Raw genomic sequence first — 24,938 nt, 5'->3', positions numbered from 1 at the left:
AATCAGCAGCTGGGACCTGCCGCGCATGATCCGGGCATCACTCTAATGCTCGCGGCTATACTTAGGACGTAAATGTACGTCCTGTCGGTTAAGTACCACCTCACCAGGATGTACATTTACGTCCTTCGTCGTTAAGGGGTTAAAGGAGTAGTCTTGTGGAAAAAATGCATCCCCTATTGCGGGGGGTCCGATCGCCTGCCCCCCCCCCCCCCCCCCCCCACGATCTCCTGTAGGGCCCTCTGCTCTCCCTTGACGCGGCACGTCACATTCGGCTATCTTAGGCTCTCCCATGGAGACACATAAACGGGGCGTGTCGGACCCGGCTTTGGGCAAAGAGGTTTGGCGCGCCACTCCAAGGGAGAGCAGAGGGCCCATACAGGAGATCGCTCGGAACCCCCGCAATCTAAAACTCATTCGGATAGGGGATAAGATTATTTCCATGAGATATCTCCTTTAGGGCCAAAATGGGCTGTGTCCTTAAGAGGTTAAGAACAGAATGATGGAGGAATCTTTTTTAACCCCTTAAGGACGCTGAGCGTACCTGTACGTCTTGTGTCCGCCCCCGCGATATAACGCGGGGTCATGCGGTGACCCCGTGTCATATCGGGTCGGTCCCAGCGGCTAACGGTAGCCGGGACCCGGGGCTAATACCGGACATCACAGATTGCGGTGATGTCCGATATTAACCCTTTAGACACGGTGTTCAAAGTTGATCGCCGCATCTAAGTAAAAGATCAGCTAGGACACACGGGGAGGGTCCCTTACCTGCCTCCTCCATGTCCAATCGGCGATTGATTGCTCCAAGCCTGAGATCCAGGCTTGAGCAATCCACCGCCGATAACACTGATCAATAGTCCGAACTATAAAAAATATATCATTAATTAAACCACATGGTTAAACCTCATGGTCAAATAGCGTATTTTTGGTCACTTTTTATACCATAAAAATGAATAAAAAGCGATCAAAAACCTGATCAAAACAAAAATGGTACTGATAAAAACTTCAGAACACGGCGCAAAAAATGAGCCCTCACATATCCCCGTATGCAGAAAAATAAAAAAGTTATAGGGGTCAGAAGAGGGCAGTTTTAAAGGGGTTCTCCGGTGCTTAAACATCTTATCCCTTATCCAAAGGATAGGGGATAAGATGCCTGATCGCTGGAGTCCCGCAGCTGGGGACCTCCGGGATCATGCACGCGGCACCCCGTTTGTAATCAGACCCGGAGCGTGTTCGCTCCGGGTCTGATTATGGTCGACCGCAGGGCGGGCGGCGTGTGATGTCACGCCTCCGCCCCCGTGTGACGTCACGCTCCGCCCCCCAATGCAAGCCTACGGGAGGGGGCGTGATAGCTATCACGCCCCCTCCCATAGGCTTGCATTGAGGGTCGGAGCGTGACGTCACACGGGGTGGAGGCATGACATCACACACCGCCCACCCTGTGGTCGCCGGTAATCAGTCCCGGAGCGAACACGCTCCAGGCACTGATTACAAAAGGGGTGCCGCGTGCATGATCCCAGGGGTCCCCAGCTGCGGGACTCCCGCGATCAGGCATCTTATCCCCTATCCTTTGGATAGGGGATAAGATGTTTAAGCACCGGAGTACCCCTTTAAACGTTTTAATTTTAGTAATTGTAGTTTAGATTTTTTCCAGAAGTAATACAAAATCAAACCTATATAAGTAGCGTATCATTTTAATCATATGGACCTACAGGATAAAGATAACATGTAATATTTACCGAAAAATGCACTGCGTAGAAACGGAAGCCCCCAAAAGTTACAAAATGGGGATGATGCCACCAGGTTTGCCCTCCTAGATTTGTTTTCTTGCCATTTTTCTCTGCAGATCCTCCAAAGCCCTGTCAGGTTAGATAGGGACCGTCAGTGGAAGCTATTTTCAGGTCTCTCCAGACATGTTCGAATGAGTTCTAGTCAGGGTTCTGGCTGGGCCACTCAAGGATATTCACTGGATTGACCCTAAGCTACTCTTGCGTTGTCTTGCATGTGTGTTTAGGGTCATTTGAAGGAATTTATCAAGGGTTGTGTAGGTGAACAATTTTTCTACACCTTTAATATGTGTGGTGATGATAATGTGTAAGTGCACCAATTTTATTACATGGTTGCATGGCATGTGATAAATATGGTTCTAGTACATATGTTTTTGAAATTACACTTCAGTATACCACTTTATATGGTTGTTCCTCCTATACCTCAGCGCTGGGACTGCAGTGTGATTGACACAGGTCCCAGCACATGCGCCCCCGTAGATTTTTATGTGTGCGCCGACCAATAGGAATTTACACAGCAAGTGTTGGTTCCCCCGGCCAGCAATCGCTACTGCTGTCTGACATTGCTTCCGGTACAATGCTAGAGGCAGGGAGCGAGTGAGCAATCTGCCTCAAGTGAATGCAAGCACACACAAAGAAGAGGAGAATGGCCACTGTTATTGCTTCCCCACCAAGCGCTCGCTCCCGCTGTTTCATATCTCTGTGCATCTGTGCAATGCTAGAGAGCTCACTCGCTCCCTGCCTCTAGCATTGTACCGGGGGCGATGTCAGACAGCAGGAGCGAGTGCTGGCCGGGGGAGCCAGCGCTTGCTGTGTAAATTCCTGTCGGTCGGCACACATGTAAAAATCAAAGGGGGCACATGTGCTGGGACCTGTGTGTCAATCACACAGCAGTCCCAGCGCTGTGGTATAGGGGATAGGCGTGGCGGCAGGAGGGCATAGCGAACCCTTGGCCACGCCTATCCGACTGACTGCAAAGTAAAGTGTTTTTTGTGGTAATTACAACTGGAATAAAGAAGGTAAAAGTAATGCTGGATTACTAGTCTACACACAATACACAGACTATGGATAGTTTATATGACCCAAACTTCATGACAGTTACTACAAATCTGTGCATCACAACACAACTTAATTTCTTGTATAAACCAAAAGTTGCAGGAAAAGTTGCTAATTTTACACTGCAACAAACAAACGTATAAAAAAAAAAAAAGGGGAAAATCTTTTGATAATTTCCCAAGCCCAGTCTGAGGTCCTGAGCACTTTGGATCAAGTTTTTTAAATTAAGAATATGTCTGTACTTTGCTCAGTTCAGCTTTGTCTCAACCCTGACCAGTCTCCATGTCCAAGCTGCTGAGAAAAGACCCCACAGCATGATGCTATCACCTTCATGCTTCTCTGTAGGGATGGTATTAGGCAATGCTTGGTTTCCTCCAGACATGATGCTTACATTTGAGGCCAAAAAGTTTTACTTTGGTTTCATGAGACCAGAGATTTTTTTGCTTACAGTCTGAGAGTCCTGAGTTTTTTCCTACAAACTCCAGACATTTTATGTGTCTTTTACTGAGCAGAGGCTACTTTCTGGCCAATCTTCCATAAATCCCAAGTTGGTGGAGTGCTGTAGTGATGGTTGACCTTATGGAAGATGCTCCCATCCGCACACAGGATCTCTTTGGTGCTCAGCCAGAATGACCATTGCCATATTGGTCACCTCTTTTACAAAGGCCTTCTCCCAGATCACTTTGTTTGGTGGGACGGCCAGCTCTAGGAAGAGTCTTGGTTGTTCCAAACTTCTTTCACTTATTATGGAGGTCACTGTGTTCTTGGCAACTTTTAGTGCAGCAGAATTTTTTTTCTACCCTTCTCCAGACCTGTACATTCACACAATCCTGTCTCTGAGCTTTACAGGCAGTTCTTTCCCTACTCAGGTCTTGTTTTTCCTCCCCCCTCTGACTTGCATTGTCAGCTATGAGAGCTTATATAGACCCGGCTGTATCTTTCCAAATCCTGTCCAATCTACTGAATTTACCAGAGGTGACTCCAATCAAGGTGTAGACACATCGCAAAGGTGATCAAGGCAACGCGGGAAGTCCCTAAAGGCAGATTTCAAGTGTCAAAGAAAAAGGTCTTAATACTTATGCCCATGCAAAATTTTTGTTTTTCCTTTTTTAACAAACTTTCAAAAATATCTGAAGTATTGAGTGCAGAATGAATGTGAAAAAACTTGATTTTTTTATTTTAGCACAAGGTTTCAACATAACAAAAGGTAAAAAAAAGTGAAAGGGTCTGAAGACTTTCTAAATACATTGTAATTCCCACAAACTTGTCCCATTTAGTGATAAGAGAGATGTTAAAACACTATGATATTGCAAGTTTTTCCACAAATGAGCCTTGCAAAAAATGTGCAACTGGCTAGGTTCAGACTACGGAATTTCTGGGCAGAAAATTTCCGCCCGGAGATTCCGAGTTCTGCCTGCGCCGACTGAATTAGTCGTCGCTAGGACCGCGCGGACACTGCAGTCTCCTATAGACTGCTATGTGTTCCGCTAGGATTTCCGCCTGAAGAAAGAGCAACCCCTTTCTTCAGGCGGAAATTTTCTAGCGGATTTTTCATCCGGATTTTCCGCTTCACAAATTCCGAAGTGTGAATTTGTGAACGGAAAACCTTTCACTACACTATGCATTATAGAAAGCGGAATTTCTGCCGGAAATTTCAAAGCGAAAATTCCGGCGGAAATTCCGTAGTCTGACATATATGGTATAAAAAAATTCTCTCCTGATTTCTAGGGATATTTTCTTCATAGTCCAAGCACACTTTTTGAGTCTATTTCTAGTCCTTGCATCATAACTGCTGCTGACTCACTAAACTGGTCACTTACTGTAACACATCTTTTACTGTAAGTTAGGCTAAGTTTCCACTTGGTTTTTTCTCTGGCAGTTTTTTGAGCCAAAGCCAGAAGTGTATTCAAAATGAATAGGACATATAAAGGAAGGACTTATACTTCTCCTCCCTTATGGATCCACTTCTGACTTTGGCTCAAAAACTGCAGTGGCAGATATTCAAAAGCTGCCGGAAAAAAACCAAGTGGAAACTTAGCCTTATGCAAGTCACACTATTCTATGTAAAGACAGACATCATACTGTATTGCTGCAAAGCCCTCATACCCTTCCTCCTAAGCACTATATAAACAGCAAAAGTAATCTGTCTACTAGTATGACAAAGATATTCTTTAAAGGGGTTGTCTCATGAAGGAAACTTATTTCCATAAGCCCTATTGATGGGAACCCTCCATAGAGCCAGAATGGAACACTGCTCTGTATGTGGCTTCCATTCTGGGGTCTCAAGCTGCCCTTGTATTACGAGGATAGCTTCCCATTGACTTTCGTTGAGGCGGCGGGCGTGACGTCACGAGGGGGCCTGGCGTGACGTCACGCCCGGCGGCCGCGAACACAAAATCCCGTACACAGCGTTCAGAGTAATGAACTTCCGGACGCTGCGTGCGGAGCTCCGAAAGGCAGGGGGGCGCACAACCCCTTTAAGTTTAAAGGGGTACTCTGCCCCTAGACATCTTGTCCCCAATCCAAAGGACAGGGATACGATTTCTGATCACGGTGGTTTTGCCACTGGGACCCCTCGCAATCTCCCTGCAGTGAGTGTCGTAACGTCACACCAAGCCCCCTCATGACGTCAGACAACGCCTCCCTCCATTCACATCTATGGGAGAGGGCACGACAATTAAAATGATACCTAAGTTGATACTTTTCTATTATTGTACTGCTTTTAAAAAAAACTTTTTTTTTTTTTTTTTATAAAATAAGTATGTTTAAAGGGGTTCTCCGGTGCTTAAACATCTTATCCCCTATCCAAAGGATAGGGAATAAGATGCCTGATCGCGGGAGTCCCGCCGCTGGGGACCCCCGGATCATGCATGCGGCATCCCGTTTGTAATCAGTCCCCGGAGCGTGTTCGCTCCGGGACTGATTACCGGCGACTACAGGGCGGGCGGCGTGTGACGTCACGCCTGCGCGTGACGTCACGCTCCGGCCCTCAATGCAAGCCTATGGGAGGGGGCGTGATAGCTCATAAAAATGATATTATTGGTGATCTTGGTCTATGATTTTGAAAAAAAAAAAAAAAAACCTGACTAAAATTAGCTCTAAGTAAAGACCAAATAGTGAACCAAACACTACTGGGGGACTTTATCATTGGAGATTTATCTAAACCTGTCCAGAGGAAAGTTACTCAGTTGCCCATAGCAACCAATCAGATTACTTCTTTAATTTTTAAAAAGGTCTCTGCAAAATGATAGAAACAATTTAATTGGTTGCTGTTTGTGGGCAACTTTTCCGGTACACAGGATTTGATAAATCACCCCCAAAAAGTTTTTGTGCAACAATCTCAATTTTTGCGCAAGTCACAGGAGAAGCTGCAGCATTTTCAAAACATTTTTGTGAATTTTTTACACTACAAAACTACAAAACATGCAAGCCTTCATAAATCTCCCCTCCCCCGTCAATTCTGTTGCTGAGCTATGACATCATTTCTTTATAATTCTGTCAGGAATTATTTTTGTTCCATAAGTAAAAAGTAATAATCATAGAAATAATAATAAGTAGAAATAAGTAAAAATAGTAATAATGATTATACGAGATGAACAAGTAGAAATAATCATAGAAATAGTAATAATAACAATAAGTAGTAGTATTGATAATTGCTATTTTATAAACAAGCAGAAGTAATATTGACTATACTATGAACAAGTAGAAATAATAAGTTGTAGTATTAATGACTATACTATGAACAAGTAGAAATAATAAGTTGTAGTAATAATGACTATACTATAAACAAGTAGAAATAATAAGTTGTAGTATTAATGACTATACTATGAACAAGTAGAAATAATAAGTTGTAGTATTAATGACTATACTATAAACAAGTAGAAATAATAAGTTGTAGTAATAATGACTATACTATGAACAAGTAGAAATAATAAGTTGTAGTAATAATGACTATTCTATGAACAAGTAGAAATAACAATCATAGAAATAAAAATACACATCAAATAACAATTAAAATATTATCAATAAGCAGAAAGAATACATGCATAGTAATAATACAAGAAGAAATAATATACAAGATAATAACACTAGTAGCATTATTAAATAATAATAATAATACTATCAGGCTCACACTGCATTTGCATAGTTGATACTATAACTATAAGGGCTCATTCACACTACAGAGTCTTCAGCTGGAGCAATTCCAGGCAGTGATTCCATCTGTAGAGGACCTTTTGGAAATGGTGTCTCCATTAATGGTAATGCATTTCGGAGCGGATTTTGCCAAAAGAAAGAACATGTTCTAGAATCCGGAATATCCATGGTGGAATGTCCGCCTGTGAATAAGGCTGCGTTCACACGGCCGTCTAGACCCATCCCGTTCTTCTACAGTCAAAAATAAAATCGGACTTTAAAAAAAGAAAAAAAAAAGGACAATAATGGATGCAAACGGATGTTATCCATTTGTATCCGTTATTGCTCAGTTAAAAAACCAAAAAAGCATGCTCAGAAGTAAAAACGGATCAAGAAACGGATTGAAAAAACAGATGCAAACGGATGACAGGAGTACTCCAACCCAACATAACTTATCCCCTATCCAAAGGATAGGGGATAAGTTATAGATCGCGGGGGGTCCGAGCGCTAAGGCCCCTCGGGATCTCCTGGATGGGGTCTGCAGGAAGTGCAGTGTTGTCCCCAGCAGAAAGCCGCGGCAGACACGCACCCTCGATTTATCTCTGTGGGGTACATGAAGGGGGCGTGTTGGCTTCAGTGTAATGCGGGGATGGAACGCCCCCTTTACAGCATACTGCCGCAGCACCGTCCAGGAGATCACGGGGGGGGGCTAGCGCTTGGAACCCCCACAATCTATAACTTATCCCCTGTCCTTTGGATAGGGGATAAGTTATATTGCACTAGAGATGTCCTTTAACCCCTTCAGGACGGAGCCCATTTTGGCCTTAAGGATCGGAGCGTTTTTTGCACATCTGACCACTGTCACTTTAAACATTAATAACTCTGGGATGCTTTTAGTTATCATTCTGATTCCGAGATTGTTTTTTCGTGACATATTCTACTTTAACATAGTGGTAAATTTTTGTCGATACTTGCATCCTTTCTTGGTGAAAAATCCGTAAATTTGATGAAAAATTTGAAAATTTAGCATTTTTCTAACTTTGAAGCTCTCTGCTTGTAAGGAAAATGGATATTACGAATACTTTTTTTTTTGGTTCACATATACAATATGTCTACTTTATGTATGCATCATAAAATTTATGAGTTTTTACTTTTGGAATACACCAGAGGGCTTCAACGGTCAGCAGCAATTTTCCGATTTTTCACAAAATTTTCAAACTCAGTATTTTTCAGGGACCAGTTCAGGTTTGAAGTGGATTTGAAGGGTCTTCATATTAGAAATACCCCATAAATGACCCCATTATAAAAACTACACCCCCCCAAAGTATTCAAAATGACATTCAGTCAGCGTTTTAACCCTTTAGGTGTTTCACACGAATAGCAGCAAAGTGAAGGAGAAAATTCACAATCTTCATTTTTTACACTCACATGTTCTTGTAGACCCAATTTTTTAATTTTTACAAGGGGTAAAAGGACAAAATGTTTACTTGTATTTGTAGCCCAATTTCTCTCGAGTAAGGACATACCTCATATGTCTATGTAAAGTGTTCGGCGGGCGCAGTAGAGGGCTCAGAAGCGAAGGAGCTACAAGGGGATTTTGGAGAGTACGTTTTTCTGAAATGGTTTTTGGGGGGCATGTTACCTTTAGGAAGCCCTTATGGTGCCAGAACAGCAAAAAAAAAACACATGGCATACCATTTTGGAAACTAGACCCCTTGAGGAACGTAACAAGGAATAAAGTGAGCCTTAATACCCCACAGGTGTTTCACAACTTTTGCAAATGTAAAAAAAAATAAATAAATTTTACCTAAAATGCTTGTTTTCCCAAAAATTTTTTATTTTTAAAAAGGGTAATAGCAGAAAATACCCCTAAAAATTTGAAGCCCAATTTCTCCTGATTCAGAAAACACCCCATATGGGGGTGAAAAGTGCTCTGCTGGCGCACTACAGGTCTCGGAAGAGAAGGAGTCACATTTGGCTTTTTGAACGCAAATTTTGCTCTGGGGGCATGCCGCATTTAGGAAGCCCCTATGGTGCCAGGATAGCAAAAAAAAAACCACATGGCATACCATTTTGGAAACTAGACCCCTCGGGGAACGTAACAAGGGGTTAAGTGAACCTTTATACCCCACAGGTGTTTCACGACTTTTGCATATGTAAAAAAAAAATTTTTTTTTTTACCTAAAATGCTTGTTTTCCCAAAAATTTAACATTTTTAAAAAGGGTAAAAGCAGAAAATACCCCCCAAAATTTGTAACACAATTTCTCCCGAGTACGGCGATACCCCATATGTGACCCTAAACTGTTGCCTTGAAATACGACAGGGCTCCAAAGTGAGAGCGCCATGCGCATTTGAGGCCTAAATTAGGGATTGCATAGGGGTGGACATAGGGGTATTCTACGCCAGTGATTCCCAAACAGGGTGCCTCCAGCTGTTGCAAAACTCCCAGCATGCCTGGACAGTCAAGAGCTGTCCGACAATACTGGGAGTTGTTTTGCAACAGCTGGAGGCTCCGTTCTGGAAACAATGGCGTACCAGACGTTTTTCATTTTTATTGGGGAGGGGAGGGGGGCTGTGTAGGGGTATGTGTATATGTAGTGTTTTTTACTTTTTATTTTATTTTTTGTGGTAGTGTAGTGTTTTTATGGTACAGTCACACGGGCGGGGGTTCACAGTAGTTTCTCGCTGGCAATTTGAGCTGCAGCAGAAAGTTTGCGGCAGCTCAAATTTGCAGCCAGATACTTACTGTAATCCTCCGCCCATGTGAGTGTACCCTGTACGTTCACATTGGGGGGGGGGGGGGACATCCAGCTGTTGCATAACTACAACTCCCAGCATGCCCGTTGGCTGTCGGTGACTGCTGAGAGTTGCAGTTTTGCAACAACTGTAGGCACACTGGTTATGTATCACTGAGTTTGTGACCTAACTCAGTGTTTCACAACCAGTGTGCCTCCAGCTGTTGCAAAACTACAACTCCCAGCATGTACGGTGCATGGTGTACGGTGACTGCTGAGAGTTGTAGTTTGCAACAGCTGGAGGCACACCGGTCGTGAAACACTGAGTTAGGTTAAAAAAAACTCTGAGTTTCACAACCAGTGTGCCTTCAGCTGTTGCAAAACTACAACTCTCAGCAGTCACCGACAGCCAACGGGCATGCTGGGAGTTGTAGTTAGACAACAGCTGAAGGTACACTTTTCCATAGAAAGAATGTGCCTCCAGCTGTTGCAAAACCATAAGTCCCAGCATGCCCATAAGGGAATGCTGGGAGTTGTGGTGGTCTGCCTCCTGCTGTTGCATAACTACAGCTCCCAGCATGCCCTTTTTGCATGCTGGGAGCTGTTGCTAAGCAACAGCAGGAGGCTGTCACTCACCTCCAACGATCCAGACGCTGCAGGTCAGTCCCTCGTCGTCTCCGCCGCCGCAGCTGCTCCTGGGGCCCCGATCCCAACAGGGGCGCCGGGGATCGGGGTCCCCAGCACCCGGGGTGCACGTCCCGCACCCGCTCACGTCCTCCAGAAGAGGGGCGGAGCGGGTGCGGGAGTGACACCCGCAGCAGGCGCCCTGATTGGTCGGCCGGTAATCCGGCCGACGAATCAGGGCGATCGTGAGGTGGCACCAGTGCCACCTCACCCCTGCAGGCTCTGGCTGTTCGGGGCCGTCAGAGACGGCCCCGAACAGCCAGTAATTCCGGGTCACCGGGTCACTGGAGACCCGATTGACCCAGAATCGCCGCAGATCGCTGGACTGAATTGTCCAGCGATCTGCGGCGATCGTCGACATGGGGGGGCATAATGACCCCCCTGGGCGATATGCCGGGATGCCTGCTGAACGATTTCAGCAGGCATCCGGCTCCGGTCCCCAACCGGCTAGCGGTGGGGGCCGGAATTCCCACGGGCGTATGGATACGCCCTCGGTCCTTAAGGACTCGGGATTCAGGGCGTATCCATATGCCCTATGTCCTGAAGAGGTTAAAGGCTCATCTATTTTCCATAGACTTCAATGGTAAATTTACTGTATCCGTTTTTTCTTCCGTTTTTTTGAAGGAAGAAAAAAATACTGCATGTGCTGTTTTTCCTGCCGTCAAAAAAACGTAAATGAGTGCAGAGAGGTACAAACGGATGTAAACGGATTGTAAAAAAAAATCCCATTGACATGAATGGGATTTTTTTTTTTAACCTCTTCAGGACATAGGGCGTATGGATACGCCCTGCATTCCGAGTCCTTAAGGACCGAGGGCGTATCCATACGCCCGTGGGAAATCCGGCCCCCACCGCTAGCCGGAGGGGCGCCGGAGCCGGATGCCTGCTGAAATCGTTCAGCAGGCATCCCGGCATATCGCCCAGGGGGGTCATTATGTCCCCCCATGTCGGCGATCGCAGCACATCGCTCATCAATTCAGATGAGCGATGCGCTGCGATTCCGTTCCCCGCCGCTCGCCGGGTGGGGATCGGAGCCGGATGTCTGCTGATTTCTATCAGCAGACATCCCGGCAGTGTGCCGGAGGAGGTCCGGAGGACCTCCTATACCGGCGATCGCTGCAGGACGCCGGTAACTACTAACCGGCGTTCTGCAGCGGTTCCGGGTCCTCAGGGTCACGTGTGACCCTGTTACCCGGATATAGATGGTGACTGGTGGTGTAGTATACACCACCAATCACCATCCGTACTGTACTGGGGGCTGGCATTGTGGCCACCCCCCTCAGTACAGTTGTGATTGGGTGGCCAAAGTGGCCACACCAATCACAATGTAATAGGAGGGGATGGTGGGGGCTAGGAGCACGTTGCTCCGTTCTGCCCACCATTCCACAGAGATCTGGTGTGCAGGACGGAGCCCCGTGCTGCCCACCATCCCCTCAGTAAAAAAAAAGTGCCCCTTGCCTCCTTTCTGTGGCCCCTTGGCACAGAAATCCCCAGGGATAGCTTTAGATTTAGGTGGGGACAGGTTAGGGTTAAAAAAAAAAAAGTTTTTTTCTTTTTTCTTTTTTCAGCGTACCTCAGTGGGTGTCCGTGGGTCCGTAGCACCTTTAGCTGCGTGACCCCGACCCTGCTGGGTCGCTGCGGTCTGCCGCCAGCCTTTTTTTTTTGGCGCAGATCTTTTTTTTTTTTTTCTTTTTTCCCTAAGCGTGTGTGCGGACCCTCTTAGTTATAAAAGAGCGGTCCGCCACCGTTTGTTAAAGCCCACCCGCCGCTGATCAGTCCCGTAGTACTGATCAGCGTTTTTTTTTTGTGGTGCCGGCGCTTTTTTACGCGTTTTCTAGCGCTTTTTTTGCACCCATAGGCGGTCCGTGCCACCAGTAGCAGGCGTGTACTGTGTGGCCGGACCTTACCTGTGTGTGCGGCGTGCCTCACCGCTGTCGGTGATTTATCACTGATCAGCGTTTTTTTTTTTTGTTCAGGCGGGTGCATTTTTTCCGGGGTTAAGCGTTTTTTTATTTTATTTTTCGGGTTTTTTGTGTGGGGGTCTGAGTACAAGCCACCAGCCACTGTTCTGGGCTGAGTGGCCGGACCCCCCTCTGACTTCTGCGCCCCCTGCCGCCACAAGCGCTAATCAGTGCGCACACCACTGATTAGATAAACGCTTATTTTTTTGGCGCAGGGTTTTTTTTGCGCTAGAAGTCCCCCTTTTTTTTTTTAAAAGTCCCCTTTTTATTTTATATTTTTTTCTGTTAGGGCGGGTTAGTTTAGTTAGGTTAGGTTAGGCTAGGGCGGGTTAGGGCGGGTTAGGGAGGTAGTATCGCACCACACCACACGCAGCACACACACCAATAAAGTTTCCCCCCCCACACACACACATACCCGTATCCCCATTAGAGTAGGGAAATGGCCCGCAGAGCGTTTTCGGCGGAGGAGGCATATGCCATAATTGCCTCCGACACCGAGAGCGGCTCAGAGGACGATGAAGACCCCACCTTCCTTATTTCATCCGTCCTCCTTATCATCTAGTTCTGATGATGAGCCACCAAGGCGGCGGAGACGCCGCCGTGCGGTGCCGCAAACCTCCTCTGCCCTTGACCCTGTGCCCCATGCTAGTATGAGTCCCCCTGGCGCTCATACTAGTGAAGCCCCCCTGCCAAGGTCACTGGTACCTCGTACCGGAGAACTTGTCTGGGCTGAGCCAGCGGACCACGAGCCCGTGATTCCTGAGTTTGTTGGCGACTCAGGAATCAAGATTAACATCGCCGGGTTCACTGAAATGGACTTTTTCGGTCATTTTTTCAGTGACGACTTTGTTAATCTAATGGTTACACAGACGAATCTGTATGCCCAACAGTTCGTCGCCGCTAACCCGGGCTCACTTTTAGCTAGACCCGGTGGCTGGACTCCAGTCGATGCAGCCGAAATGAGGACCTTTTGGGGCCTTGCGCTGCATATGGGTCTAGTTAAAAAACCCAGTGTCAGGCAATATTGGAGTGGGGATGTCTTTTACCAGACACCCCTCTACAGTATGGCCATGGCACGTTCCCGGTTCGAGGCCATTCGGAGATGTTTGCATTATGCTGATAATGCGGCATGTCCCCCACGAACTGATCCCGCGTATGACCGCCTGTATAAAATCAGGCCGGTCATCAATCACTTCGGGGCCAGATTTTGGGAGGCCTATGTCCCTGGAAGGGAGGTCGCTATTGATGAGTCGCTCATCAGCTTTAAGGGGAGACTCAGCTTCCGGCAATACATCCCTACCAAGCGAGCGCGGTATGGCATGAAGATGTATAAACTTTGCGAGAGTACCTCCGGGTACACTTGCAAGTTTATGGTGTATGAGGGACGAGATTCCTGCATTGAACCCCCAGATTGTTCCCCCACTCTGGGTGTTAGCGGGAAAATCGTTTGGGGCCTTTTGCACCCATTGCTAGATAAAGGTTACCACCTTTACGTGGATAACTTTTATACTTTTATACCCTCTCTTCACATCCCTCGCCGCCAGATCCACGCTCGCTTGTGGGACAGTCCGGAAGAATCAAAGAGGCCTTCCTTCCTATCCCCTGCAGACTCCTATCCCCCGGGGTGAGTCCCGTGCCCTCACCCATGATAACCTGTTGTTGGTCCGGTATAAGGACAAGAGGGATGTCCTTATGCTCACCACAATTCATGGGAATGGCAGCACCCCTGTCCCTGTGCGAGGTACCGTGGGACCGGTCCTCAAGCCCGATTGTATTCTGGACTACAATCGGTATATGGGGGGAGTTGATCTTTCTGATCAAGTCCTCAAGCCATATAATGCCATGCGGAAAACAAAGATATGGTACAAAAAAGTTGCGGTCTACATGGTACAGGTTGCCATGTACAACTCTTTTGTACTGTACAAGAACGCTGGCAACACAGGGACATACCTGGAGTTCCAAGAGGAAGTTCTAAAGGCCCTCATCTATGGTGACCGCCAAAGAGCGGGTCAGAGCACCTCTGGAACTTCAGGTCCCCGGATCGTCCCCGGCCAACACTTTCCAGGTGTGATCCCCCACACTGGAAAGAAGGGACGATCTCAGAAGAAATGCAGAGTGTGTCGCAAGAGGGGGATTCGGAAGGACACCACCACTCAATGCGACACTTGCCCCGATCATCCGGGCCTCTGCATAGGCTGCTTCAGGGAGTATCACACTTCCATGGAGTACTAAATTTTCCGTCATTTGCCCTAATTTTCATTACCCACAATTCGACTCCAATGTACCAGTCCAGGGTACATTGTCTTCCAAATTTTATACCAAACCCCCCCCCCCCCCAAAAAAAAAAAACCTTTTTCTCAATACCCCCAATATCTTTTTTTTTTTCTTCCCCCTAAAAAATGGGTCATGGGACACAGAGTCAACAGCATTGGAGGTTTGCAGTTGCCTCAAATGCGCAACGCTCTCTCTCCCCACCTGAGCGGGTTGCGCATTTGAGGTAACAGAATAGGGACGGCCCCACACATCCCCTTCCCAGAATGATGATTCAGAGTATAGGGTTTGGGGCGGGCATCGTTTTTACTTTTGGCTCTACTCTGGGTCATCATTCTGGGAAAATAATTGGCATATCAGTTCTAAAATTGCAATTTTCTTCCCCCCCATAGTACACTTCATCCATTCCTGGAAAATAAATGAAGGGAACACCCATCTGTTCCAAATCTCCACTTACCCTAGGGGGTGTACTGTTTGTAATAATCTCACATATGGGTGTTCCTTTCTTGTATTTTCCTCTGAATGTATGTAACTGTTAGGTCCGTAACAAACATCCGCCTCAAATGCGAAGAGTTCTCGCTGAGCTCTGTCGTATTTCCAGGCGACAATTCAGAGTCACATGTTAGTTGTTCCCAAAAAGATGAAGCAGAGCATAGGTTGAAAATTGCAATTTTCAAAAGCTACCCTTCATCCATTCCTGGAAAATAAATTTAGGAAACCCCTGTGCGTTAGAAATGTCCTCTTTACCCCTATACCCATTCCTCAGGGTGGGTACTTTCTGTAATGGTGTCACATGTGGGTGTTTCATTTTTGTATTTTCCTCGGAATGTATGTAACCGTCAGCTACTGATATGCCATGGGCCACAAATACAAAGTGACCTCTATGACTTCTGAGCCTTGTTGTGCGCCCGCCCAGCACGTTACCCCATATGTGGATGGATTTTTATAGTCAGGGGAAAAAGCCCTCCAAAATTTGTAACCCAATTCCTCATATTACCCCTTGTGAAAATGTTAAAAATTGGGTAACCCCAGCATTTTAGTGTAAAAAAATCAAATTTTTCAATTTAGGCCCACTTTTCAAAAAACCTGTGAGGTGTAAGAACTCACTGTAACACTGTTATGTTCCCCGAGGGGTCTAGTTTCTAAAATGTAATGCCATGTGTTTTTTTTTCTGCTGTCCTGGCACCAAAGGGGCTTCCTAAATGAGGCATGCCCCCAGAGCAAAATTTGCTTCCAAAAAGCCAAAATGTGACTCCTTCTCTTCTGAGACCTGTAGTGCGCCAACAGAGCACTTTTTACCCCCATATGGGGTGTTTACTGAATCGGGAGAAATTGGGCTTCAAATTTTGGGGGGTATTTTCTGCTATTACCCTTTTCAAAAATGTAAAATTTTTGGGAAAACAAGCATTTTAGGTAAAAATTTTAATTTTTTTTTACATTTGCAAAAGTCATGAAACCCCTGTGGGGTATTAAGGTTCACTTTACCCCTTGTTATGTTCCCCAAGGGGTCTAGTTTCCAAAATGGTATGCCATATGGTTTTTTTTGCTGTCCTGGCACCATAGGGGCTTCCTAAATGCGGCATGCCCCCAGAGCAAAATTTGCTTCCAAAAAGCCAAATGTGACTCCTTCTCTTCTGATACCTGTAGTGCGCCAGCAGAGCACTTTTTACCCCCATATGGGGTGTTTAATGAATCGGGAGAAATTGGGCTTCAAATTTTGGGGGGTATTTTCTGCTATTACACTTTTAAAAAATGTAAAATTTTTGGGAAAACAAGCATTTTAGGTAAAAATTTTAACTTTTTTTTTACATTTGCAAAAGTCATGAAACCCCTGTGGGGTATTAAGGTTCACTTTACCCCTTGTTATGTTCCCCAAGGGGTCTAGTTTCCAAAATGGTATGCCATGTGTTTTTTTTTTGCTGTCCTGGCACCATAGGGGCTTCCTAAATGCGGCATGCCCCCAGAGCAAAATTTGCTTCCAAAAAGCCAAATGTGACTCCTTCTCTTCTGAGACCTGTAGTGCGCCAGCAGAGCCCTTTTTACCCACATATGGGGTGTTTTCTGAATCGGGAGAAATTGGACTTCAAATTTTGGGGGGCATTTTCTGCTATTACCCTTTTCAAAAATGTTAAATTTTTGGGAAAACAAGCATTTTAGGTAAAAAATTTTACTTTTTTTTACATTTGCAAAAGTCATGAAACTCCTGTGGGGTATTAAGGTTCACTTTACCCCTTGTTATGTTCCCCAAGGGGTCTAATTTCCAAAATGGTATGCCATGTGGTTTTTTTTTGCTGTCCTGGCACCATAGGGGCTTCCTAAATACGGCATGCCCCCAGAGCAAAATTTGCTTCCAAAAAGCCAAATGTGACTCCTTCTCTTCTGAGACCTGTAGTGCGCCAGCAGAGCACTTTTTACCCCCATATGGGGTGTTTTCTGAATCGGGAGAAATTGGGCTTCAAATTTTGGGGGGCATTTTCTGCTATTACCCTTTTCAAAAATGTAAAATTTTTGGGAAAACAAGCATTTTAGGTAAAAAATTTTACTTTTTTTTTTTACATTTGCAAAAGTCATGAAACCCCTGTGGGGTATTAAGGTTCACTTTACCCCTTGTTATGTTCCCCAAGGGGTCTAGTTTCCAAAATGGTATGCCATATGTTTTTTTTTGCTGTCCTGGCACCATAGGGGCTTCCTAAATGCAGCATGCCCCCAAAGCAAAATTTGCTTCCAAAAAGCCAAATGTGACTCCTTCTCTTCTGATACCTGTAGTGCGCCAGCAGAGCACTTTTTACCCCCATATGGGGTGTTTTCTGAATCGGGAGAAATTGGGCTTCAAATTTTGGGGGGCATTTTCTGCTATTACCCTTTTCAAAAATGTAAAATTTTGGGGAAAACAAGCATTTTAGGTAAAAAATTTTACTTTTTTTTTTACATTTGCAAAAGTCATGAAACCCCTGTGGGGTATTAAGGTTCACTTTACCCCTTGTTATGTTCCCCAAGGGGTCTAGTTTCCAAAATGGTATGCCATGTGTTATTTTTTTGCTGGTTTGACACCCTAGGGGCTTCCTAAAGGTGACATGCCCCCCAAAAACCATTTCAGAAAAATGTTCTCTCCAAAATCCCTTTGTCGCTCCTTCGCTTCTGAGCCCTCTACTGCGCCCGCCGAACAATTAACATAGACATATGAGGTATGTGCTTACTCAAGAGAAATTGGGCTACAAATACAAGTAAAAATTTTCTCCTTTTAGCTCTTGCAAAAATTCAAAAATTGGGTCTACAAGAACATGCGAGTGTAAAAAATGAAGATTTTGAATTTTCTCCTTCAGATTGCTGCTATTCCTGTGAAACACCTAAAGGGTTAAAACACTGACTGAATGTCATTTTGAATACTTTGGGGGGTGTAGTTTTTATAATGGGGTCTTTCATGGGGTATTTCTAATATGAAGACCCTTCAAATCCACTTCAAACCTGAACTGGTGTCTGAAAAATAGCGAGTTTGAAAATTTTGCGAAAAATTGGAAAATTGCTGCTGAACTTTGAAGCCCTCTGGTGTCTTCCAAAAGTAAAAACTCTTCAAAGTTTGAAAAATGCAAAATTTTCAATTTTTTCATGAAATTTTGGGATTTTTCACCAAGAAAGGATGCAAGTTACCACAAAATGTTACCACTATGTTAAAGTAGAATATGTCACGAAAAAACAATCTCAGAATCAGAATGATAACTAAAAGCATTCCAGAGTTATTAATGTTTAAAGTGACAGTGGTCAGATGTGCAAAAAACGCTCCGGTCCTTAAGGCCAAAATGGGCTTGGTCCTGAAGGGGTTAAACTGTTTTTTAATCCGTTTACAGCCTGCAAGAACGGAACCGAAACGGCGACAGACGGCCGTGAGAACGCACCCTTATGCAGCAGAATCCCATAGAAAAACAATGGGAGGCTGATGCACTGTATTTTCCACTGGAGAGATCTGCTGGGAAAATATATAGTGTGAATTGGCCCTTATAATAAATGTAACAATAACATTGCCAACAATAATTGTAATAATATTAATCAGTAGAAATAATGAACCTAGTAATAATATTGACAATGATAATGTTACAGCTAGTTACCAGCAGAAATAATAAGCCTAGCAGTAGCAATAAGTAATAGATATGATACTTTAAAACTAGTAATGAGTAGTACTACTGTCAGTAATAATACTGCTATAAGTATTGGAAGAGATAGTAACGACCTTCATAGTATTAATAGTACTGTCAGTAATAATACTGCTATAAGTATTGGAAGAGATAGTAACGACCTTCATAGTATTAATAGTACTGTCAGTAAGGGGCACCTCAGACTGCAGAGCCCAGCCCGTGACGTCATCCGCACTGAGGGGATTTCCTGACAAACAGGAAGGATCAGAAGCAAGAAGAAAGTATTGTGTGTGCGTGTGAGAGAGAAAGAGGGATAATGGCGGGAAGAAGCTGATGACGGCTACAAGTGACCAGAAAGGGACACACAGTAGGTACATACTATTAGCTGGCAGCTTAGGAAGCCTGTTCCCCGACCCTGACTCCCGGCCCGGGCATAGTAGTTCTGTGCAGCCCAGCAGGGAGGCGGTAACCGGAGTGGGCGGGGCCTGAGAGACAAGACCAGACAGCAGAGAGGCATTCCAGCTCAGAGATAAGAACGCCGTGTGTGTACAGTGTGTACGGGAGGAGAGCGGCTGGATACTTCATAACACAGGTGAGTGCTGCCCGCAGGATACCCCCTGCAGGTCTATGCATAGTGTCTGGTAACCATGTGATGCCAGGTTGTGTGCTCTGTGGGAATGGTTGTTTATGTAAGATAATAGAAAGTAAACAGCTTTGAACAGAAAAGCCAAATATAGAGAATGAGAACTGTATTCCTCTGCCTGGGCATTACCGGGAAGCTTATATGTTTTACCGGGTGCTCTGTGATGTTCTCTTTTAGGGTATCTTCACACAGATTTATTGTGGATTTGCTGTGGAATTTGACTTTCCTAATTGGGCAAATCTGTATCAAATCTGCAGTGTGTGAATATACATGAGAAGACTCTTTAAAGGAAAACTGTCAGCTTGCACCCCCCCTCCCCCCCCCCCCCCCCCCCCCCCCCGCACTAAGCAGTGGTACTGGCTGTCTTACACCATATCCCCTATTCTTGGGGATAAGCGGTTTACAGCAGAGAACCCCTGATCCCATTCATTTGAAAGGATGGCAGAACTGGGGCATTGTGAGGTTAGGGTAGGCAGGGCAGAGCACCCACCTCTATGGGCTTAAAGGAAAACTGTCAGCCTGGTGGTCCCCCCCCCCCCCCCCCACACTAACCAGTGGTACTGGCTGGTAGTGTGGGGGACGCTGATCAGTTTGATGCTTACCATGCCCAGATCCGCTGCGCCGTTTGGCAGTAACTTTCTATTTTTGGTATATGCTAAATAGGTGCTAACTTGCACCGGCTGGTCTAACTGGCACTCTAACATCCGTGTTTCTGACCACAGAGCCGCCCAGCTCATCAATATTCCTCCCCTCTCTCTTCATTACAGAGCGGGGAGAAGAGGGAGGGGAGGAATATTGATGAGCTGGGCGGCACTGCGGCCAGAAACGCTGACCTCAGAGTGCCAGTTAGCCTGGCCCGTGCAAGTTAGCACATTATGAAAATAGAAGATTACGGCCGAACGGCGGGGCTGATCTGGACACGGTAAGGACCAAACTGATCAGCGTCCCCTGCACAGCCAGTACCGCTTGTTAGTGCGGGGGGAGCAAGCTGACAGTTTTCCTTTAAGCCCATAGAGGTGGGTGCTCTGCCCTGCCTACCCTAAGCTCACAATGCCCCAGTTCTGCCATCCTTTCAAATGAATTGTATCAGGGGTTCTCTGCTGTAAACCTCTTATCCCCTATCCAAAGAATAGGGGGTAAGATGTTAGATCGCTGGGGTCCCGCCACTTGGGAATCTCTGGGTCGGCAGCGGTGGCGTCTGGAACACGGAGGCTTGTAGCTTCCGCGTTCGTGACGTCACGCTGTGCCCCCTCCATTCATGTCTATACATAGCCACCACAGCTCCTCCCATAAACATGAATGGAGGGGGCGTGGTGGCCGGAGTTGCCTGTCATTGGGCACGGAGGGGTGCCAAAGCGGAAATCTTGGATAGCCAGAGGCACATCCTAAAAGAGCTCAGTAAGGCTGGGTTCACGTATGTCCAGAATCCGGCATAGGAGAACTCGGCGTAGAACTCAACGCCCCTGATGCCGTGCATCAGTTGTATGGCATCCGGTGTCCATTGTTTCTGGACGCCGGACAGGGGAATGCAGTAAGATGTGTTCCCCTGTCCAGTGTGTCCAATCATCCGGCATCAAAATTGAGCCGCTGGATGATTATGAACTGTCCCATTCAAGTGACTGGGATCACTTCTAGCATCAGTTTCCCTACAGTGAGGAGCAGTGCCTTGTTTCCTCTAGCCCAGTGGTGTCCAAACTGCGGCCCTCCAGATGTTGCAAAACTACAACTTCCAGCATGCCTACTAAATGCTTTGATAAATGTCCCCCCTATGAGACTACTTACATTATGGGTCTCTTCTGATCATGTGACACACAGTTGGGAGAGAATGTGCTAAGCGTGCACTTCCTTTTGGTGAGTTATATATATATATATATATATATATATATATATATATATATATATATATGTGGAGTTATTTTTGCCAATGTAACCTACTGGGTTTTCTTTACCCTTTATATTGAGTATGTACATGTTTTTGCAGCAATTTGACTATCACAATAAAAAAAAACTATGGTACAGCAAAGAATTTGAGAACGTAGCCTCAACCTGTCTAATGTATTGACACGTGACAGATTTATTACTGCATTTGCCTTCTCTAATAAATGGTTGGGATATTAGACACTAATATAGCTTGAAAGGCACAAAAATAGCAATGTGGACCAATGTGTTCAGGTTTTGTAAAGCATCTTCAGTTCAGGGATGAGGTAGACTTGCACACATTCTACTTAGGTTACATCATGGCGTGGGAATTTCCTAGCAGCTTTCTATAGGGTGGGCGGCAGCTATTCCCATCCCCCACTCAACAGCTGACTGCTCTGAAGTCATGTAAACACTCTACAAGAGTACGGACTAACCAGAAATAATTATCTATGGATAATCTAGTCATAAAGAAATAATTATCTATGGATAATCTAGTCATAAAGATGCTGCGTTAGCTTGTCTTCAAAAACATAGCTGTAAAAGTTACAACATCCTCTGCATTATTACCTGCTGCACTATGAAAGCGATAGCCAGAAGACTGTGGACCTTGGGAAAAGTTACCTAAAAGTAAAAAAAAAACTTCTGAATGTCATAGTCACATGACAGACCTGCTGAGAACCTAACCCAAAATGAAGGGGACGGGGGAAATACTGTAATAATTGTCATAACCCCCCTAAAGGGGTACTCCACTGTAAACCTCTTATCCTATATTCTTTGTATAGGGGACAAGATGTTAGATTGTAGAGTCCTGCCGCTTGTGACGTCACGCCGCTCCCACTCCATTCTTGTCTATGGGAGGGGCGTAACGGCTATTACAGTGACCCCCCCCCCGACCTACAACGACCCCGACATATGATCATTTCAACATACGATTGCCTCTCAGAGGCTATCGCATGTTGAAGGCAGCATCACCATACGATGCTTTTGTATGTCGGGGCCATCGCATAAATGGCTATCCGGCAGATCAGACTGCTTCAGCTGCCACAGGATAGCCGTTTACGGTGCCCCGTGTGGTCTGCTGACTTACACTTACCTGTCCTCGGGGCTCCAGCGCGTCCTCTTCGGGATCCTCTGCATCGTCGGCGCTCTCAATCGTCGTCATCACGTCGCTCCGCACGCCGTCCCGTCATCCAATAGGTGCGGCGTGCGTAGCGACGTGATGGCGGCGACTGAGGGCGAGGATGCCGGGGAAGCAGAGGCCTTGCCTGAGCGTCGGGGACGCGGCGACACCAATGGAGGGCGACATCCAGGGCAGTGTTGACGAGCGGTGACACGTGAGTATAACCTCCAATACCAGTGGTCTTCAACCTGTGGACCTCCAGATGTTGCAAAACTACATCTGCAAGCATGCCTGGACAGCCGTTGGCTGTCTGGGCATGCTGGGTGTTGTAGTTTTGCAACATCTGGAGGTCCGCAGGTTGTAGACCACTGTCCTATACTTTACATTGCATGGATCCCTCAACATACAATGGTTTCAACAAATGATGGCCCATTTGGAACGGATTACCATCGTATGTTGAGGGACCAATGTACATAGCCATCATGCCTCCTCCCATAGACATGAATGGAGGGGGTATGGTGGCCGGCATCGCATAGTAATCGTGCACGGAGGGGTGCCACAGCGGAGATCGCAGGACCCCCGCGATCTAACATCTTATCCCCTATCTTTTGGATAAGATGTTTACAGTGGAGTACTCCTTTAAGGACAGCCCATTTTGGCTTTAAAGACCCAGCCAATTTTATTTTTGCATTTTTTTCGTTTCTTAACCCCTTAAGGACCAGGCCATTTTACACCTTAGGACCAGAGCGTTTTTTGAACATCTGACCACTGTCACTTTAAACATTAATAACTCTGGAATGCTTTTAGTTATTCTGATTCCGAGATTGTTTTTTTCGTGACATATTCTACTTTGACATAGTAGTACATTTTTTTGGTAACTTGCATCCTTTCTTGGTGAAAAATCCCAAAATGTGATGGGAAAAATTGAAAATTTTGCATTTTTCTAACTTTGAAGCTCTCTGCTTGTAAGGAAAATGGATATTCCAAAAACATTTTTTTGATTCAAATTTCCAATATGTCTACTTTTATGTTTGCATCATAAAATTGACAAGTTTTTACTTTTGGAAGACACCAGAGGGCTTCAAATTTCAGCAGCAATTTCCAATTTTTCACAAAATGTTCAAACTCACTCAGGGACCAGTTCAGGTTTGAAGTGGATTTGAAGGGTCTTCATATTAGAAATACCCCATTATAAAAACTGCACCCCCCAAAGTATTCAAAATGACATTGTTTTAACGTTTTAGCGTTTTAACCCTTTAGGTGTTTCACAGGAATAGCAGCAAAGTGAAGGAGAAAATTCACAATCTTCATTTTTTACACTCGCATGTTCTTGTAGACCCAATTTTTGAATTTTTACAAGGGGTAAAAGGAGAAAATTTATACTTGTATTTGTAGCCCAATTTCTCTCGAGTAAGCACATACCTCATATGTCTATGTTAATTGTTCGGCGGGCGCAGTAGAGGGCTCAGAAGCGAAGGAGCGACAAGGGGATTTTGGAGAGTACGTTTTTCTGAAATGGTTTTTGGGGGGCATGTTGCATTTAGGAAGCCCCTATGGTGCCAGAACAGCAAAAAAAAAAAAAAAAAAAAAACATGGCATACCATTTTGGAAACTAGACCCCTTGAGGAACATAACAAGGAATTAAGTGAGCCTTAATACCCCACAGGTGTTTCACGACTTCTGCATATGTAAAAAAAAAAATCACTAAAATGTGTGTTTCCCCCCCCAAATTTCACATTTTTGCAAGGGTTAATAGCAGAAAATACCCCCCAAAATTTGTAACCCCATCTCTTCTGAGTATGGAGATACCTCATAAGTTGACCTGAAGTGCACTCCGGGCGAACTACAATGCTAAGAAGAGAAGGAGTCATATTTGGCTTTTTGAGAGCAAATTTTGGTCGGGGGGCATGTCGCATTTAGGAAGCCCCTATGGTGCCAGAACAGCAAAAAACTGTGTAATAAAGTGAGCCTTAATACCCCACAGGGGTTTCACAACTTTTGCATATGTAGAAAAAAAAAAATTTTTCACTAAAATGTTTCCCCCCCCCCCAAATTTCACATTTTTGCAAGGGTTGATAGCAGAAAATACCCCCCCCAAAATGTGTAACCCCCATTTCTTCTGAGTATGGAAATACCCCATGTGTGGACGTCAAGTGCCCTGCGGTCGAACTACAATGCTCAGAAGAGGAGGAGCGCCATTGAGCTTTTGAAAAGTGAATTTGTTTGGAATGGTAGTCAGGGGCCATGTGCGTTTACAAAGCCCCCCGTGGTGCCAGAACAGTGGACCCCCCCCCCCCACGTGACCCCATTTTGGAAACTACACCCCTCAAAGAATTTAATAAGGGGTGCAGTGAGTATTTACACCCCACTGGCATTTGACAGCTCTTTGGAACAGTGGGCTGAGCAAATGAAAAATTAAATTTTTCATTTTCACGGACCACTTTTCCAAAAATCTGCCAGACACCTGTGGGGCGTAAATGCTCATTGTACCCCTTATTA

At 45.4% G+C, this 24,938-nt stretch overlaps 2 protein-coding genes across 6 annotated transcripts in view; one reads left to right on the top strand and one right to left on the bottom strand.

The window, feature by feature from the left end:
* The window catches only part of ALPK1 (alpha kinase 1), a 206,542-nt gene extending 187,199 nt beyond the window's left edge, over positions 1-19,343 (bottom strand). For 2 of the 3 annotated variants that reach the window (XM_056564800.1, XM_056564880.1), the window contains exon 1: positions 19,136-19,343. In XM_056564800.1, coding sequence (XP_056420775.1) covers positions 19,136-19,273 — 138 coding nt within the window. In that variant the 5' untranslated portion in view covers positions 19,274-19,343. The remainder of the gene's footprint in view (positions 1-19,135) is intronic. The other variant, XM_056564818.1, reaches the window with a different exon arrangement.
* Positions 1-24,938, top strand: part of TIFA (TRAF interacting protein with forkhead associated domain) — a 112,774-nt gene that overhangs the window by 69,725 nt on the left and 18,111 nt on the right. Inside the window, exon 1 of one of the 3 annotated variants that reach the window (XM_056564910.1) lies at positions 19,009-19,348. The exons of 1 other annotated variant lie outside the window; for it this stretch is intronic. Coding sequence is in view for 1 of the 2 variants with exons in the window: in XM_056564901.1 (XP_056420876.1) it covers positions 19,090-19,123 (34 nt within the window). In the remaining variant the exon portion in view is untranslated. Of the gene's footprint in view, positions 1-19,008; positions 19,349-24,938 lie in introns of those variants that run through there. One more of the 3 variants, XM_056564901.1, reaches the window with a different exon arrangement.

The sequence above is a fragment of the Hyla sarda genome, chromosome 1 (assembly GCF_029499605.1).
Source record: "Hyla sarda isolate aHylSar1 chromosome 1, aHylSar1.hap1, whole genome shotgun sequence".
In the NCBI taxonomy this organism is placed as follows: domain Eukaryota; kingdom Metazoa; phylum Chordata; class Amphibia; order Anura; family Hylidae; genus Hyla; species Hyla sarda.
Note: the sequence above shows the minus strand (reverse complement) of the source record. Positions and strands in the feature narration are given on the sequence as shown.